General features: G+C 54.4%; 1 protein-coding gene across 3 annotated transcripts; it reads left to right on the top strand.

The window, feature by feature from the left end:
• The first annotated feature begins 4,640 nt into the window (after positions 1 to 4,640).
• On the top strand, positions 4,641 to 15,017 carry GJB1 (gap junction protein beta 1). Of its 3 annotated transcripts, none has more exons than XM_053273318.1 (2): positions 4,641 to 4,734; positions 13,422 to 15,017. In XM_053273318.1, exon 2 carries the CDS (start codon positions 13,434 to 13,436, stop codon positions 14,271 to 14,273), a length of 840 nt encoding a protein of 279 aa, XP_053129293.1. In that variant the 5' UTR covers positions 4,641 to 4,734; positions 13,422 to 13,433; the 3' UTR covers positions 14,274 to 15,017. The 3 variants fall into 3 exon arrangements, with proteins under 3 accessions (XP_053129293.1, XP_053129290.1, XP_053129292.1); XM_053273315.1 differs by lacking the exon at positions 4,641 to 4,734 and adding an exon at positions 5,519 to 5,561; XM_053273317.1 differs by lacking the exon at positions 4,641 to 4,734 and adding an exon at positions 10,211 to 10,310.
• Positions 15,018 to 16,378: the final 1,361 nt, after the last annotated feature.

The following is a 16,378-nucleotide window of genomic DNA, read 5'->3' as shown; positions in this document are numbered from 1 at the left end:
CTATCCATGTACATGGTGCTTTACAGCAGACGAGAAGACCAGTCCCTGTCCCAGGGAGGTTGCCATTTAGAAATGACCACAGAGGGAGGAAGGAAGTCTAAATAGGGGCAAACGGAGGAAGAATCAAAAACCCACGTGATTAGGTTTTATGCCCAGCAGGGATTGGGGTCTGTGGAGCTGGGCCAAAGGCGTCTTAGAACAGCTGGGGTTTTGAGGAGGGAGTTGGAGGAAACCGGGGAGGAGGCGTCAAAGTGCAGGTGTTCTGGGGGCAAAATGGGTTGGTATTTTAGTTGGGTGGGGGTGGGAATGGGGGGCAGTCTTCCCCCTGGTGGGGGAGGGAGTCCCCACAGAACCCGCAGGTAGGAGGAAGCTAATGGGCCACGGCCCTGACAGGCTCGTAGGCACCATCTTGGTCTCTTCCAGCAAATCTGGAGGACAGCGGCACGCAGGGAGGCTGGGGTCCCGCAAGGACGATGCAGGCTCCATTCCTGAAGGTTGCTGGTGACGGGAAGCTGGAAGCCGAGGATTCTCCTGGACTCCCTTCTCTGCTCCCCCTGCCATTCACCAGCAGGTGGCATCAGTGCCTCTGGGGACCTGCTGATCCAGCTTTGGCTGAAAACCGAAGTCCCAAATCCATGCTGCTGTGCCCCTCCTAGCAAGCCACAGCGGGGAGCTGAAAGGGCTGCCTGGCAGCAACCAGCTCTGGTTGAAGTGACCCCCACCACCGCAATATATTTCCCACAATATGACGCCATTTACATGTCCAGGGCTGCTTTCAAGAGGCAGCTGGAAAGGGATGCTCTAGAAGAGATCCCAGAGACCAGGACTTTCCAGCTGCAGCCACCTCTCCACTCCACTCTGCAGGGCTGCCGTCTCTCTTTCTGGCATCCTGGGATATTAGAGGCCAGGCACAACTTGGCCGTTGTCGGGGTTTCTCCTTCAGGCTGGATCGGGCCCATCTAGCGTCCTCTTTCACACAGTGTCCCACCAGATGTCTCTGGGAAGCCTACAGGCAAAAGGGGAGGGCATTGACTGGTTTGTCATATTTTTATGCCGCCTGATATATACATCTCTAGGCATGCCCGCTTTCTTGCTGTTACTCCCTTGCAATTGGTACTCAGAAGCATCCTGGAACAAAGGAAGCTGCCATATACTGAGTCAGACCGTTGGTCTATCTAGCTCAGGATTGTCTTCACAGACAATCACACCCAAACTTTACAAATATATGCAAAACTGACTGCAAATCATATGCCAAGCTGATATTAAGGCAAGCAAAAAATACATTGCAAAGATTGCAAAATAACACTGGAATAAACAATAACAAGTTCTAGTAAGAACGAATCTGCCCACTTTCCTTTCACTATCCCTACAACTGGACTAAATGTGGTCCAAATCGGTTAAGTAGTTCACAAGTTAGCCCACTTGTGCCTCAAACGCTCATGCGTCTGTCATCTTGAATCGGGATGGATGACATTCTCACAAACAAGGCCATGGAGGTGTCCCTACGGCTGTCCCCAATTTGGTTCATATTGAATTAGGCACTGCAAAGTTGATAGGCTCTCTCTCTCTCTCTCATGCCGAGTGATCTCTTAAGCCTACTGGAAGGTAGGCTAAAAGTGTCTTTAAATGCTAAAGCAGGTAAGCAGCCAGATGGTTAAATAAGAAAGGTGTGGAAGGGTTGATAAAGGAGGCTACAGGAAAGGAATGAAGTCTTTGCTTTTGTCTTGGCTGTGGAAGATCTTGATTGCTCTGGAGCTAATCTTTTTCAGGGAGGGCATCTAAAGAACGAAATCAAATAGAGATGACAGAAGCCGGAGCTCCAGGACAAGCTGACACATTAAAAATGAATAAGTCACTGAGTCCGGATGGCAAAATGTCCATCACTTCTGAAAGAACTCGACAGGAAACGGTTAATCTTCTAACACAAACATGCAGCTTGTCACCCAAATTGATTTCCTTATCAGAAGATTAGAAAGTACCCCAGGCAGCTTCTTTTCAGGGAGGGGGGAGTCTGGGCAGAAACCAGGAAATTCAAGACCTGTGAAGCTAATTTCTGCCTCAGATAAACTGCTGGGAGGCGTTACTGAACACACAAAAGAACACACCTTGCTGGGCAAAAATCAGCATTGGCCTCTGGGAAGGCTAGTCCTGTGCTGCCAACAATTTGGAGTGCTTTGAAAATGGCAACGGGCCTCTAGATCAGGATTTCTTTGGGCCTCTAGATCAGGGTTTCTTTGGGCCTCTAGATCAGGGTTTCGTAACCTTGGGCCCCCGGATGTTGTTGGACTACAACTCCCAGAATCCCCAGACACTGCCTTTGTGGCTGGGGATTCTGGGAGTTGTAGTCCAACAACATCCGGGGACCCAAGGTTAAGAAACCCTGCTCTAGAGGATGAGCCTCTAGTGAGCTGGTAGGGGGTCGGCTTTTTTCACATGACCCTACATGGGGTTGGAGCAGTACCCAGCCGGTGTAGAGGGGCCACACGTCCTTCTATGATCAGTGGTCATGTGTTGGCAAAGATCAAGGTGGGAGGGCTTTTAGTCCAGCCAGCATCTTCCTTTATTGCTACTGCCTGATACAGGTGTTTCCCATAGTCTGGGAAACATACCAGGGAGGATTCGAAACTGCAGCCTCTTGCTTCCTAGGCAAGTTACTTCCCCGCTGTGCCGTTGGGTGGCTGTAGGATGGCTTTTTGTCTGCCTTTAGTAAAATGCCGGCTATGTGGCTAGAGTGCACCTGTCCTACCCAGCTCCCGCCAGTCACAGGAGAAGAACATGGATCATCTTGGGGATTGGTAACTGGTTAAAGTACAGGGAGCAGATGCTAACGGGTACCAGTTGGTGGGGAGTCGGCAGTGGGCAGGGATGGCCGTCCCTTCTGTGCCCTGCCTGTGGGCTTCCAGGAAGCATCTTCTTGTAACTACTGTTTGGAACACGATGGTCGGCTTCATGGTAGACCCTTGATCTGAAGATTCACCCGGATGGCCCTTCAGATCTTAAGCACAACATGTGTTTTGATCTAGCACAAGATTGAGCACGCCGGAAAGGTCTGCCTGTCTTCCACAAGCAATCTCAGCCCCTACAGTTGTGAGGAGAAGTCTGCAAAGGAGTGTGGAGAGTGCCGTGCAAAACACTACAAAGGCAGGAGGCGCTGAGCAGGAAAGGGGCCCGGTGTGCTGATGGGCTGTACATAATCATTTATCATTCCTTGTGTCTAACAAAAGTGGAATAAATTATGCAAAACAAGCAATTAGATGCATTGTACTTGGTTTGCATAATGGATGCCGGTTGCCAAACCTGGCTTTCTTTGGCACTGAGTTTGGATTATAGATTTACGCTTCCTTTCTTCAGTCAGGGTAGACCTCCCCGAGTTCCTGCCTTGCCTGGCTGCTTCTCCAGACTCCTTTGCTGGCTGGGCGGCTACTCCAGGCCCCATGAGGCTGTGGAGCTTCTCCACACAGGGCTTTTAGTCTGCATCGCCTCCGGAATGAAGGGGCTACATTCACAGATCGGCCAGATTTACCCCGAAGTCTCTGCGAGCGATCGGGGAGCACGTCACACACCAGTTGGGTTTTTCATTGCGTGTTGGAGTGTTGTTTGATTTATATCAGGGTGCAAAAATCCACATTTTGTGTCAGTTTTTTGCGGGGGCAACTTCAAACTCGCAGTAAAGCCTCTCAGTAAACTTGTGGTAAAGCCTGCGGTCTGAAAATGCGCCCCATCTGGAGCATTTGGGTGGCGATTTAAACTTTCTCCCAGTTCCTTGATGAGTACAGGCTGAGCTGTACCTGTGACCAGAGCGATAAGTGGCTTGGCACTCGCCCCAGCTGCCCTGCCCTTCCTAATCGGGGAGGGAGTGCAGAAATCCTTGCCTTCTCCTCCCCAAATGGGTGGCTTGCAGAGAGGGCACCGCCCTGGCTTCCAAGAGGGAGAGGGGTGCCTTTGGGATGCAGGGGTTTCTGGGGGTTTCCAGAGTTCTGCCCAGCAAACGCATTTATGGGACTGGGCGGGCAGCTCTGTCCCCCTGGCAGCGGTATTTGCCGAGGGATTTCTGTCCCTCCAAAAGAGGTCAGTGGTCCATGCAATGGCCCACTTTGTGCCTTCCCAGAGCCCACACACACACCCGCCCCCCAGCTCAACCGCTTTTTATTGGAGAGTCTCCTGACACAGGATTGCTCCTCTGTGATCCCCCAGTCACTTGGCAGCTGAAATGGGTCCCAGCTGTGAGGCCAGGGGCCAGTGCAGTGGGGTGCTGTGAGGTTCTGACCGCTGTGGGTCCTGGCCCCAGGGAAGAGTGCTCATCCAGTCTGCATGGGTTTGATTAAAACATCTCCCTTGCCCCATGTAAGAGTGGGGCGGTGGATGGGTGAGTGGTTCCTCAAAACGGAGCATGTTGGTGCTGAAGGCTGGCTGGGAGCTCTGCCCTGCTTTCCCCACATGTGGACTCTGCACATGCTCAGGAGGCATGCTGTCCTCAATGTGTTGATTGTCCCGGAGCTTTTCCTTGGCATTCAGAGAAGGTGCTGGGCTTATTGCCAGCAGGAGACTGATTCAGGGTTGGCCAACAGACGCGTGGCACACAGGCTGGCCGTCTGCTTTGCTATCGGTTATTAGGTGATCTGGTTCCGTCTGTGCCCAGGACCTGGATGCCAGGGGGAAGACGGCAAGGTTGTAGGACGCTGGCCAAGACTCTGGGAGGACTCGTATCCGTGCCTTGGGTGCCCAGTTCCAGCGGTGAGTGCCGTTCAGAGGCCTTGCTGCTGCTGCTGAGCCTGTGACTTTCAGGTTGCTTCACAGCTGTTTGTGTCATTCCTGGGATGGGACCTTGGAATGGGACGTCCAGGTACACAAGTTAATGTTTACAGAGTCTACTTCAGCGAGAGGTGGGAAGGCTCTGGAGACACATTGCGACTGATGCCTCCGTCTTGCAAATCTGCTTGTGGGGCTTAGGTTGGTTGACTGAAGTGCCGTCAAGTCGGTGTCGACTTTTAGCGACCACCTAGATCGATTCTCTCCAGGATGATCGGTCTTCACCTTGGCCTTTCAGGTCTCTCAGTGGTGCATTCATGGCTGTCCTCATCGAGGCCACCCACCTGGCTGCTGGCCGTCCTCTTCTTCTCTTTCCCTTCTGTGCTTGGGCACCAGGAAAACTCCAAGGAGTTCTGGACTGGGCATTGCTGGCCCAGGGGAAGGTGGGCACCGATGGTATCCCTTGGGCACAGTGTGGGGACAGGGGTCAGTCAGTCAGTCAGTCAGTGCTGGGGCTGGCAGAGTTGGGTGGGACGCCTCACAAGTCGGTGCCCCGACTCTGTGGGGGGGGGAGGTGTCCAAGGAGCTCTCTGGGCTCCCACCCTGGTCCTCTCCCACTGTGGCTCCGTGGCTCCTGGTGCAGATCAGGGTGGGCAGCGTCTCTCCTCCCTCCGTTTGCATTTCCCTGGGTGGAGAGGAGGAGGAGGCAGGGGGCAGGACTGCCCTCGGGTATAAAGGTCTCCGCTGAGCTGGCTGCAGCCTTCTGGTTATGCTGGAGGCTGGCTGCTTGACTCACCTGGCTTCTGCCCCAGGTGAGTGTGGAGGGGAGGAAGGGGCTGGCAGCAGGGACTCCGTCCGGCTTTGCGGATGCACAGGGTCTATTCTCCAGGCCCGCGCTGGGATTTCTAAGAGTGTGTCCTCGCAAAGTCCCAAATCTAGACTGCACAGTTCATGATGAGATCTCAAAACTTGAATAGGCCAAACCAGGGCACTTGAAACCCAGTGTTTCTCCTGTCTTGAGTTTTGATGTATGCTGTGCTATTTCTGTCTAGAATTCCAGTTCTGAATAGGTTTCTTTTCAGCTCTAGACATTTTAAGGCAGCAGGGCCAGCCCTCCAGTAAGGAGGTTCCGTCCTGTCTTGTTCTAGCGTCACGCTGTATGTGCTCTGCATTTCTACACAGGCACTGGCTGTAAAGTTGGATGCAGAATTTAGCAAATGGAGAAACTCCACTTTAATTTAAGAGAAATTAAACCAGGAAAATCATGTTTCTAGCCCTTATGGGGGGTGGGTTGAACAGCTAGAAGTGGAAGAGCCTTAGAGGCTGGGCTTTGGGACAGAGCATGGTGAAATAGGCTGCTTCAGAGTGGGGCGGGGGGCAGCCCAACAGAGCCCTCCTCCCATGGATGATCTGTAGAGGAAGGCAGGCTACATGGCCCCACACAGCTCTTGCATTTTCCTTCCCAATAGAAAAAGCAAGGTTTGCAAGGGGAAGGGGGGGGTATTAATCGAGGAAAATAAAAGTGAGGCATGCCGTTTGGTACTCTGGTTCAGACACCAGAAGGGCACAGACTGGCCTGCTTCAGGGGCTGATGGGATTTCCCGTAGCAGAGGCTACAGTGCTTTGGATCGCTCCTGGCCTCTCCCCATAGAATTTTTTTAAAATACGCAGATATGTTATTGAATTGCACAGTTCAGCTTTCTTAGGCTCAGAATGTGCTTTGTCCTGAACGGGCATGACAAGCTCTGGGGAAGTGTGCCTGGGGACGTGAAAACGGTCTTTCCTGAAAAGACAATCCCTCCCCCACGTTTTCACTTTCCTCCTGGCTTGCCTCCTGCTTTCCCTCCGCAGAGGAAAAGCCATGCCGAATGCTCCTCGCCTGCCTTGGGGGTCCAGGCCCCCTGTGGGTAGAGGCTGCAGCCTGGATCAGGTTGAGCTTTGCTGTGGTCGTGGTGGGGAAATGCCAGAGGCGAGGTCATCTTTGCATCCTGAGGCAGAACAGCACCCCAGCTCTCTCCCGACAGCCTCTCTGGTTCCTCCTCCCTGCCCTGCCTCTCATGCTCCCTCCTCTGCCTCCGAAGGGTGCTGCCACCCTCACTGTTGTCAGCGCTGAGCTGTGGCGTCAGGCGGAGGCCAACTCTCGGCCCACCCTGGTCCTCTCCCACTAAGTAAATGCCTCTTTAGGCCAAGGGGTTGCCATGATGCAGGCTGGCCACTCTCTCCGCCTGTGCACCCACACCCCTGAGCTCCTGCCCTGGTTGGGCCAGGCCTGTTTGCAGCGGGCTGGGCCGGGGTGAAAGCTGCCTGCGATTTCACTCTCCGTCTGAGGCCTCCCTCTCCACCCCTGACATCAAGCAGGTGTGCGGGTATGAGGAACGGGGCCTTTTTAGTGGAGTCCCCCGGCCTGTGGGGCGACTTCCCAAGGGTGGGGCTTACGAATGCAATAAATATTTATATACCGCTTTTCAACAAACATTCCCAGATACGTACATAAATATACGTAAATAAAATGGCTCCCTGTCCCCAAATGGCTCACAGTCTAAAATTCTCAGGGACATCTTTTCCTTCTGAAGGAAATGCCAAAAGAGACGAAAGAAAACGGGATTTCCCCAGAGACAGAGTGACCTGGCTCCTTCACTGCCTGCTTTTTGAGGAGCTCTGGAAACTTACTTATTTCTCCAGGTGTCTTTAAAGGTCTAGAGTCCTTTTAAATCATTCCTATTGTCTTCCCTCCTTGAAGTTTGTCACTTTAGGGTTGTGTTTTAGGCCCCCGTGGGCTATCCAGAGTAACTCTGGATATAGAAAGATGGGTATAAATGAATAAAAATGCTCTCCCTCTGACCCCCCTTGGGGAGAGGCCCTGATTCATGCTCAGGGCACTTGGCCTTCTAAGCCGCAGCTCCTGGACTGCAAACTTCCTGGGTGGCTTGTCTGGCCCCTTTTTTTTACTCTCCGCTCAGCTAGTCAGAGCTCTTTTCTTAGATTGTGAGCCCTTTAGGGACAGGGAGCCATTTTATTTATTTATTTATATCTATGGAAACTGCTTTGGGAACTTCTGTTGAAAAGCGGTATAAAAATATTCGTATTCTTCTTCTTCATCATGGGCAAATCCATCTCCTCCTCCTTGCACGCTGTTCTGGTTTTTAAACCTGGCCTCCTCCTGGATGTGATGTGCTGCTCCAGTGTTCTATTTGTCTGGTTGCTTTTCCTTTAAGAGGTGGCTATCCTACCTTTCCGATTATGTTGCTCAAGGTAGCTTCCATCAGTACAATAAACAAAGGCACCCTTAAAGCAGTTCGGAAAGCCAGAGACAGGCACACAGATCAAGTGGCACCATTAAAACAGCTTTTGGATTATTGTACCTGGCGGCGACTTTTTTCTGTTGTACTGGTGTTCCATTTGCACTGTCCTGAGGGCCCTTTATTTGGGTAGAAAAGCAACTTCCAAATGTTGGTAAATGTCCTCCCAAGGCTCAGCCCCTTGGGAGTGTTCCCTACCAATGCCAACATGGTCCCCACTGGCTGTAAAGGGGCTGCCACTTCCTTGGCATGAGCAAGAAGAGGCTGTAGGGGCCTGGGGACCTTTGCTCCTGCCAGACCTTGACCCTTCTTTGGACTGTTTGGACTGGCTTAATCGTTACCTCTGCCTGCCAGCCTGCCTACTCCCTGGATGAACCATTACACTCTGGCTAAATCGCTTCTGCTGTTCCGAGCAGGGGGACCTGGGGCTGGGGAGCTAAACTCTCTAACTGCTGTGGTGCTTTCTCCGCTGTACTGTTTCTAGCCACATTCTGACTTTGAGAGCCACCCTCTGCCCTGTTCCTGCCCATGAGCCTGCATTGGGAAGCTCTTGGCCCAGAAGCGACTCACCTTTTGCAGCCTTGGACTGCCCAAGCATCCTTCCACCATTTCCATCTGGCCAAGCGGAGATGGAACCTTCTCTGACACAATGTGCAGCAGCTGTGAAAAAGGCCAGTTCCATGATCCCAGTTCCAGGGATCATTAGGAAGGGGGTTGAAAATAAAACTGCTCATATTAGAATGCCCTTATACAAAATGAGGGTGTGGCCACACCTGGAGTACTGCGTACAATTCTGGTCACACCTAAAGGAGAACATTGTAGAACTGGGAAAGGTGCAGAAGAGGGCAACCAAGATTATCGGGAGCCTGGAGCACCTTTCTTATGAGGCAAGACTACAACACCTGGGGCTTTAGAAAAAAGACGACTGTGGGGAGACATGATAGAGGTCTATAAAATCATGCATGGGGTGGAGAACGTGGAGAGAGAGATCAATTCTTCTCCTTCTCACAGAACACTAGAACCAGGAGAAATTGATTGCCAGGAAATTCAGGGCCAACAAACGGAAGTACTTTTTCGCACAATGCATAATCAACTTGTGGAATTCTCTGCCACAAGATGTGGTGACAGCCAACAACCTGGATGACTTTAAGAGGGTTCTGGATCACTTCATGGAGGAGAGGTCTATCAATGGCTACTAGTCTGAGTGCTATAGGCCACCTCCAGCCTCAGAGGCAGGATGCCTCCGAATACCAGTTGCAGGGGGCGTAACAGTAGGAGAGAGCAGGGTGCCCTCAGCTCTTGCCTGTGGCTTCCAGTGGCCACTATGTGAAACAGGATGCTGGACTAGATGGGCCTTGGGCCTGATCCAGCAGGGCCATTGTTATGTTCTTACGGGTGCCTGTGAGTCTCTCATCAGGAGTTTGTTTGTTCCAAAATGAACACCTCTGCCTCCTGCTTTCTGGGCACTGGGTGACAGCTCTGTGCTTTGCGTTTGTGCTGCAGAGAAGAGAGAGTGGGGAGAGTGTGTGTGTGTGTGTGTGTGTGTGTGTGTGTGTGTGTAAAGGGGAGAAAGGATGCACTGGAACGGGTCAGCCTTCCTGCCTGGAAGAACTGAGGGCCCTTTTGTAATCAGCCCAGGCTTGGCACTGGGCTCCGGCACTGACTCTGCTCCGCACCCCGGAAGGAGACGCACACTGCCGGCCTTCTTGCGGAATGACACGGCACAGCTGACGCCAGAGGTCGTCACGGCCGAGGCAGCTGGCATCTGCACCCTGGCGCATGTGGCCCTGGGGGTGGGAGAGAGAATCTCCGCTCCTGCTTCCCCCCCCCCGCCCAGGGGAAAGGCCAAAGGTGGACGCAGGGACTCAGCCACAGGCCGGCCAGGTGCCCCGGAAGAGCCCCCACCCACCCACCCGCCGGCAAAGTCCAGGGCCCTGTTTGCCACAAAGCCTGGCCTTCCATGGGGGGGGGGAGAGGGCACCGTGTTGGGTCCAGCAGCGCCTGGCCTGGGCCCAGGTGGTGGTGCAGGCTGGAATGCCGTACACAGACACTTTGTTTGGCAAGGGTGGGCGGAAGTCCGGGCAGTCGGTCTGAATTCTAAAGTGTGTTGTTTGGGGGCCGATAAAGGCCTCATTGTATGCAAACGAGTTTATAAAGCAGCATATGACTCCCCGGCGCTGGGCACAGTCAGCGGAAAGAGGCATGAGCCTGTAGAGGGAGCCGCGGCTGCCTTGGGAAGGAGCACCCGTTCCCCACAGCAAGGTATCACCCTGGATGTGGGACCTGGCTTAGCCTAGCGCTTTGGAAGAGCCGGGATGACTTGGTACCCATTTAGATGTGGGTCTCCAGCAGTGGGGGTGGGGTGATCATGCTCTGTCTCTGAGTTGATTGGCTGTGGTGGTGGTGGTGGTGGGAGATGGTGGCCTGGCTGTGGTCCAGTATCGGGGAGGGGGGGCCTGCTTTGAGCTGCTCATTTAGCCTTGCAGGGCCGTGATGGAAGAAAGCAGCCATTCCGGCCTCCGTCAGTGGGGATGCAGAGACCCCCAGAGGCTGTGGAACTGGCTTCCTAGGACCCTTGCATTTAAAAAAACCTTAGGAGAAACGTGAAGGGTAGGTTAGCAGGAGACCGCATTCTTGCAGAGAGGGAGGGCGGTGAGGCTGACCAGCGGGGATGGAGCTGAAGCTCAGTGGCAGAGCCTCTGCGTGCATGCAGAGGGTCCCAGGTTCAGTCCCTGGTGGCATTTCCAGGTCAGGCTGGAAAAGATGCTCTCTGAAACCCGGGAGGAGCGACCGCCAGGCTTGGTGGACCCCCTGCTCTGACTTGGAACAAGGCAGCTTTTCTGTGCTCCTAAGTGTGGCCGCTTGGGGACTTCACCGAGGTCAAAGGGCTCCGTGGGATCTGCCTGGCTGCGTCTGAGCCACTGCACTCACTTGCTCTGGGGCTGTGTTCGAAACATAGGAAGCGGCCATATACTGAGTCAGACCCTTGGTCCATCTCGCTCACTATTGTCTACCCAGACTGGCAGCGGCTTCTCCAAGGTTGCAGGCAGGCATCTCTCTCCGCCCTCTCTTGGAGATGCTGCCAGGGAGGGAGCTTGGAACTTAGATGCTCTTCCCGTTCAAATGCAACCAAGGCAGACCCTGCTTGGCTAAGGGGACAAGTCATGCTTGCGACCACAAGACCAGCTCTCCTGGGCTTGGGGCATGAGATCTCATTCTTGCAGAGGGGGAGGGCAGTGGGCAGTGACAGCTCATCCTTTCCTGGAGCTTGGTGTGTCTCTGAGTACAGAAGCTCTGTTTGGGAAAGAAAAGTATCTGGCCTGGCCTATGTGGGCGCTCTCTCTCTCCCCCCTCCACACAGTACAAAGGAGGGCCCCATTCAGGGAGTGGTTGGGCAGGCAGATCCCAGGAGTCAGGGTTCATGAGATCCGCTCAGGGCTTCTCAAACTCGGGTCCCCAGATGTTGTTGGACTACAACTCCCATCCTCCCCTGCCACCGTGGCCTTGGCTGCAGTTGGTTCGTGCCGCAGCAGAGCAGGACTGTCTTACAACATGCTGTTCTCTCGTCTCTCCTGGGAAGGGCTGAGTGGGCCCCTCCTGCCCGGCAAGGGGGTCCAGCAGCATCCCTGCTTTGCCCGCTGTGGAATTCAGGCCCTCCAGTGAGCGCCCTGCTCTTCTGGGTGGCACGTGCCCCTCGTAGCAACAGTGGGAGGTGGCGAGAGAGAGAAAGAATAGGGAGACATGTTCCCGGAGCTGCTCCCTGGGCAGATAGTGGGAGGCTGGCAAGATGCAGCTGTAGGTTTCACAGTTAAATGTTCCCGGTTGCTGTCTGAAGTAGCAGAACAGGGAGACGCCCAGAGGGAGGGGGCGGCCTGGAGAACAATCACCAGCTCCACACCAATGAGCTCCTGGGTGGAGCAGCTGCCAAAGAGAGCAGGTGAAGTGTCTGAAGTGGCCTTGTCCGGCACCGGGCCATTGAGCTCCCGGTTACCTGCTGAGACAGCAAGCGGCTCTCCAGGGTTCTGGACAGAGGAGGGGCTTCCCCAGCCCTCCCTGTAGATGTCGCCAGGAATTAGGTGGGGGGGGGGCAGGGGCTCAACCCCTGAGAGCGACAGTCCCACCCCCTAAAGTGGCCCCCTGCCTGCTGTTTTGGCCCCAGTTCAGCGGCAGGTGGAGAACCCCTTCACACACCACCGTCGGCTTGTTCCAGAGGTCCAGCAGGAGTTCATGGGGTCCTCGTCTGTCCGTCCTCAGTGCTTGTGTTGAAGACGGGAGAGGTGTCTGGGCCGGAACGGCACACTTCGCACTGCTTGCAAAGATGATTTAAGTCATGACCTGGAAGGGTCGGAACATTTCCCAAGAACAGTTTGGTGTGCCAAAGTCAAGAGGCAAAAGCGGATGCGTTGGAAACCAAGGGGGTGGGAGGGAGGGAGGGAGGGAGGGACCCAATTACTGAATAACCTGGGTGTGAAGGGCAGCACGACACTGGTCACTAAAGGGGTGGGTGAGGGCGTAAGCTCAGTGACAGAACATCGGCTTTGAATGCAGAAGGCCCCGGGTTCAATCCCTGGCAGCATCTCCAGGGAGGGCTGGGAAAAGACTCCTGCCTATGAAACCTTGAAGAGCCAGTCAGTGTAGACAGTACTGAACGAGATCGACCAAGGGTCTGACTCAGTATAAGGCAGCTTCCAGTGTTCCTAAGCGTCCTTATACTGAGTCAGACCATGGGTCCATCTAGCTCAGTATTGTCTACACAGACTGGCAGAGGAATCTCTCTGTGCTGTCTAGAGATGCCAGGGAGGGAACTGGAAGCCTGACGGTGCTCATACATGTACGTCTCATTCAAATGCAAACCAGGGCAGACCCTGCTTAGCAAAGGGGACAATTCAGGCTTGCTGCCACAAGACCGGAAGCCACCTAATGGCGCAGCAAGGAAATGACTGGATTAGCAAGCCAGAGATTGCCAGTTTGAATCCCCACTGGTACCTATAGCAGTGATAGAGGAAGATGCTGAAAGGCATTGTCTCATACTGTCTGGAAGATAGCAATAGTGAAACCCTCCTGTATTCTACCGAAAACAACCACAGGGCTCTGTGGGCGCCAGGAGTCGACACAGACTCAGCGGCACACTTTACCTTTACCACAAGACCAGCTCTGCTCCTGAGAGCTTCCTACGTTCCTAAGCTCTGCTTTGGGCAGCCTGGACTTGCTTGGCAGGTTACTTTTGGAAGCAGGTTGCTAGACTAGATGATGATAGGCCTGCTCCACTAGGTCTCCTCTTCTGTGCCCTCCTCCTAGCAGCATGCGGCCTCCCCCTTTCCTTTTCCCCTGCCTGCCTGCCTGCTCTGAGCAGACTCTGCCCTTTCCTTGCAGGAGTGAGGAACCATGAAGTGGGAGGGCTTCTACTCCATCGTGATCGGAGTCAACCGCCACTCTACCGCCATCGGCCGCATCTGGCTCTCGGTGGTGTTCATCTTCCGGATCATGGTGCTAGTGGTAGCTGCCGAAAGTGTCTGGGGAGATGAGCAGGCCTCCTTCACCTGTAACACGCAGCAGCCCGGCTGCAAGAACGTCTGCTACGACCACTTCTTCCCCATCTCCCACATCCGCCTGTGGGCCCTGCAGCTGATCCTGGTGACCACGCCGGCACTGCTGGTGGCCATGCATGTGGCCTACCAGCAGCACCAGGAGAAGAAGTTCTTGGTGATGACGGGCCACGCAGACGCCAAGCACTTGGAGGAGGTCAAGAAGCACAAGATCCGCATTTCGGGCTCGCTGTGGTGGACCTACGTCTCCAGCGTGATCTTCCGCATTATCTTTGAAGGCGCCTTCATGTACATCTTCTACTTGATCTACCCCGGCTACCAGATGATCCGACTGGTCAAGTGCGACGCCTACCCCTGCCCCAACACAGTTGACTGCTTCATCTCCCGGCCCACCGAGAAGACCATCTTCACCGTCTTCATGCTGACTACCTCGGGCATCTGCATCATCCTCAACATCTCCGAACTGGTCTTCCTGCTGGCCCGGGCTTGTTCCCGCCGCGGCCAGCATAACCCCAACCCCTCCTCAGGGAAGGGCTCTTTCCTGGGCCACAAGCTCTCCTCCGAGTACAAGCAGAATGAAATCAACCAGCTGCTGACGGAGCAGGACAGCTCCCTCAAGGACATTCTCCGACGAAACTCTGGCCTGCAGGAGAAGGGTGACCGCTGCTCCGCCTGCTAAGGGTCTCAGGACTGCGGGGTGTCGCTTTGGCCTCCGTAGACCAGGCCCAATGCGGGGGGGCGGCAGAGGCCTCTTAGTGGGCTGCTGTGGACTGGCTGGGCCTGCCCTCCTGAGTGAAGCCACCCTCCAACCTCATGCACAAAGCCTCGGGCTCCCCCCCCCCACACACACCCCAGTGTCGCATCCTACTGGTCTTGGCCATCCCATTTGCTCCTGAATGCAGCCCGGAGAGGCACAGTCTCTGTGGGTTTTCTGGTAAGTGGCCAGTTGCAGAACTTCTGCAGGGTGTGCTTTGGGCTGGAATGCACTGGAGCCCCGAAGCGATGGACACCTGGCGGGATACAGTGGGTCGTCTGCAGATCCCGTGGTGACCATTGTGCTGAACTTTTAAAGACTTGGGCAGTCTCTCCCGGGCTAAGAAGCTCCAGATATAACTTGGAGAGGCCCTTCCACCCTCCCCTCTGGCCTGGGACCTTTTGCTCTCTAAGGCCTCCCCCCACCCCCAAAGTCAAGGAGAATCAAATTGTTAAGATTAACATTATTTAATAAGCTTAATGCATTCTCTGGGAATAGAATGGCCATTGCCTTGCTGTACATATGGGGCGGTGGGGGCGGGGGGAGTTGTGGTGCAGAGCTGAGGGCTACTGCTCTTCCTCCCCCCCCCCGCCCCACATCATAGGAGCATGAACTTTGGGCCAGGTGCTTTAAATGTGATTAAATGATTTGCAAAAAAAAAAAAAAAAAGGTGCCTGAATCTTCTCCTGCTGTTTGCTCTCCTGGGTCTGTCGTGAGCTTCAAAGGCAAATAGTTGCAATGGTCTGACTCCCCGGCCAGGGCTGTTGCCCCCCACCACCACCACTGGCAGGGCCCCTATGCCTTTGAACAAGCTCTACGGGGAAGGTGTCACTTTCCCCATTTTGTCGGGGGGGGGGGGTGTAGGGCGGGGACTGCAGAAATCCTGCAAGAGAGAGCAACTCTGTGCCAGGGTTGCTGCTCTCCTTTAGCGGGGGGGGGGGGGGGCGGGGAGAATGCCAGGGCTTCTCTGGGCACCTGCCTCACATCACTGTACCAAAGCAGGCACAGTATTAAAGCTGATTTTACAGTTCTTGCCTGGAGTTTCCTTTCAGGGGGCAAGGTTCATGTCAAACTACTACCCATCACAGGAAGGGCATGGACAGCACTTCCATTTCTTTCCCACAGCTGGATGCACACCAACTGGAATCAGGGCAAGGGGATTTTGCTCCCTTGGAGATGCAGTGAGGAATCCCCTTCTCTCTCCCCCCCCCCGCCCTTCCCTCAGGGATCGCAATGCTGCCTCCTCCAAATACACAAAGGGAAGCAAGCCGGGCCAGCTGTTTTCCTAAGCACCACAGGGACTGGGCTTTCTAGCAGAGAGGAAACGGGGCAAATCCTCTCCCTCTGCCCTGCTGGAGCTGGCCCTGCTCCCAGACACCTCTCTAGAGCTGCCTGCATGGGATGCAATGGCAGGGCTCTTGCTGTGCCCGGAGAAGGCCCTGGGTACAATCGCTGGGCTCGGTGGCTCAATGGTCCAGCTGGGCATAAGGAAAACCCAACAGGGCACTAGAAGCTCCAGGGTGGAGCAAGTGCTTTGCATGCAGAAGGTCCCAGGTGGGCCTCAAGAGCTCTGCCCAAAAGGGAAGTGATAGGAACAGCCCTCCTCTGCCTGGGATCTTGCAGGGCTGCTGCCAGTCAGTGTGGGCAATACTGGGCTGACTTGATTGTCAAGCCAGAGGTTGCTGGTTTGAATCCCCGCTGGTAGGTTTCCCAGACTATGGGACACATCTATATCAGGCAGCAGCGATATAGGAAGATGCTGAAAGGCATCATTTCATACTGCACGGGAAGAGGCAATGGGGAACCCCTCCTGTATTCTACCAAAGACAGCCACAGGGCTCTGTGGTCACCAGGAATTTGCACCGACTCAATAGCACGCTTTACCTAACTTGAACATAAGATCAGCCCTGCTGGATCAGGCCCAAAGCCTATCTAGTCCAGCATCTTGTTTCATACAATGGCCCAGCAGATGCCTCTGGGAAGCCCACAGGTAAGAGCTGAGGGCCTGCCCTCTCCTACCTGTACTCCCC

The sequence above is a fragment of the Hemicordylus capensis genome, chromosome 11 (genome assembly GCF_027244095.1).
Source record: "Hemicordylus capensis ecotype Gifberg chromosome 11, rHemCap1.1.pri, whole genome shotgun sequence".
In the NCBI taxonomy this organism is placed as follows: domain Eukaryota; kingdom Metazoa; phylum Chordata; class Lepidosauria; order Squamata; family Cordylidae; genus Hemicordylus; species Hemicordylus capensis.
The sequence above is the reverse complement of the archived record's forward strand: the minus strand, read 5'-3'. Positions and strand labels throughout refer to the sequence as shown.

Excerpts from the sequence above, each read along its gene's own strand:
- GJB1 (XM_053273318.1), top strand. The coding sequence starts at position 13,434 with ATGAAGTGGGAGGGCTTCTACTCCATCGTGATCGGAGTCAACCGCCAC.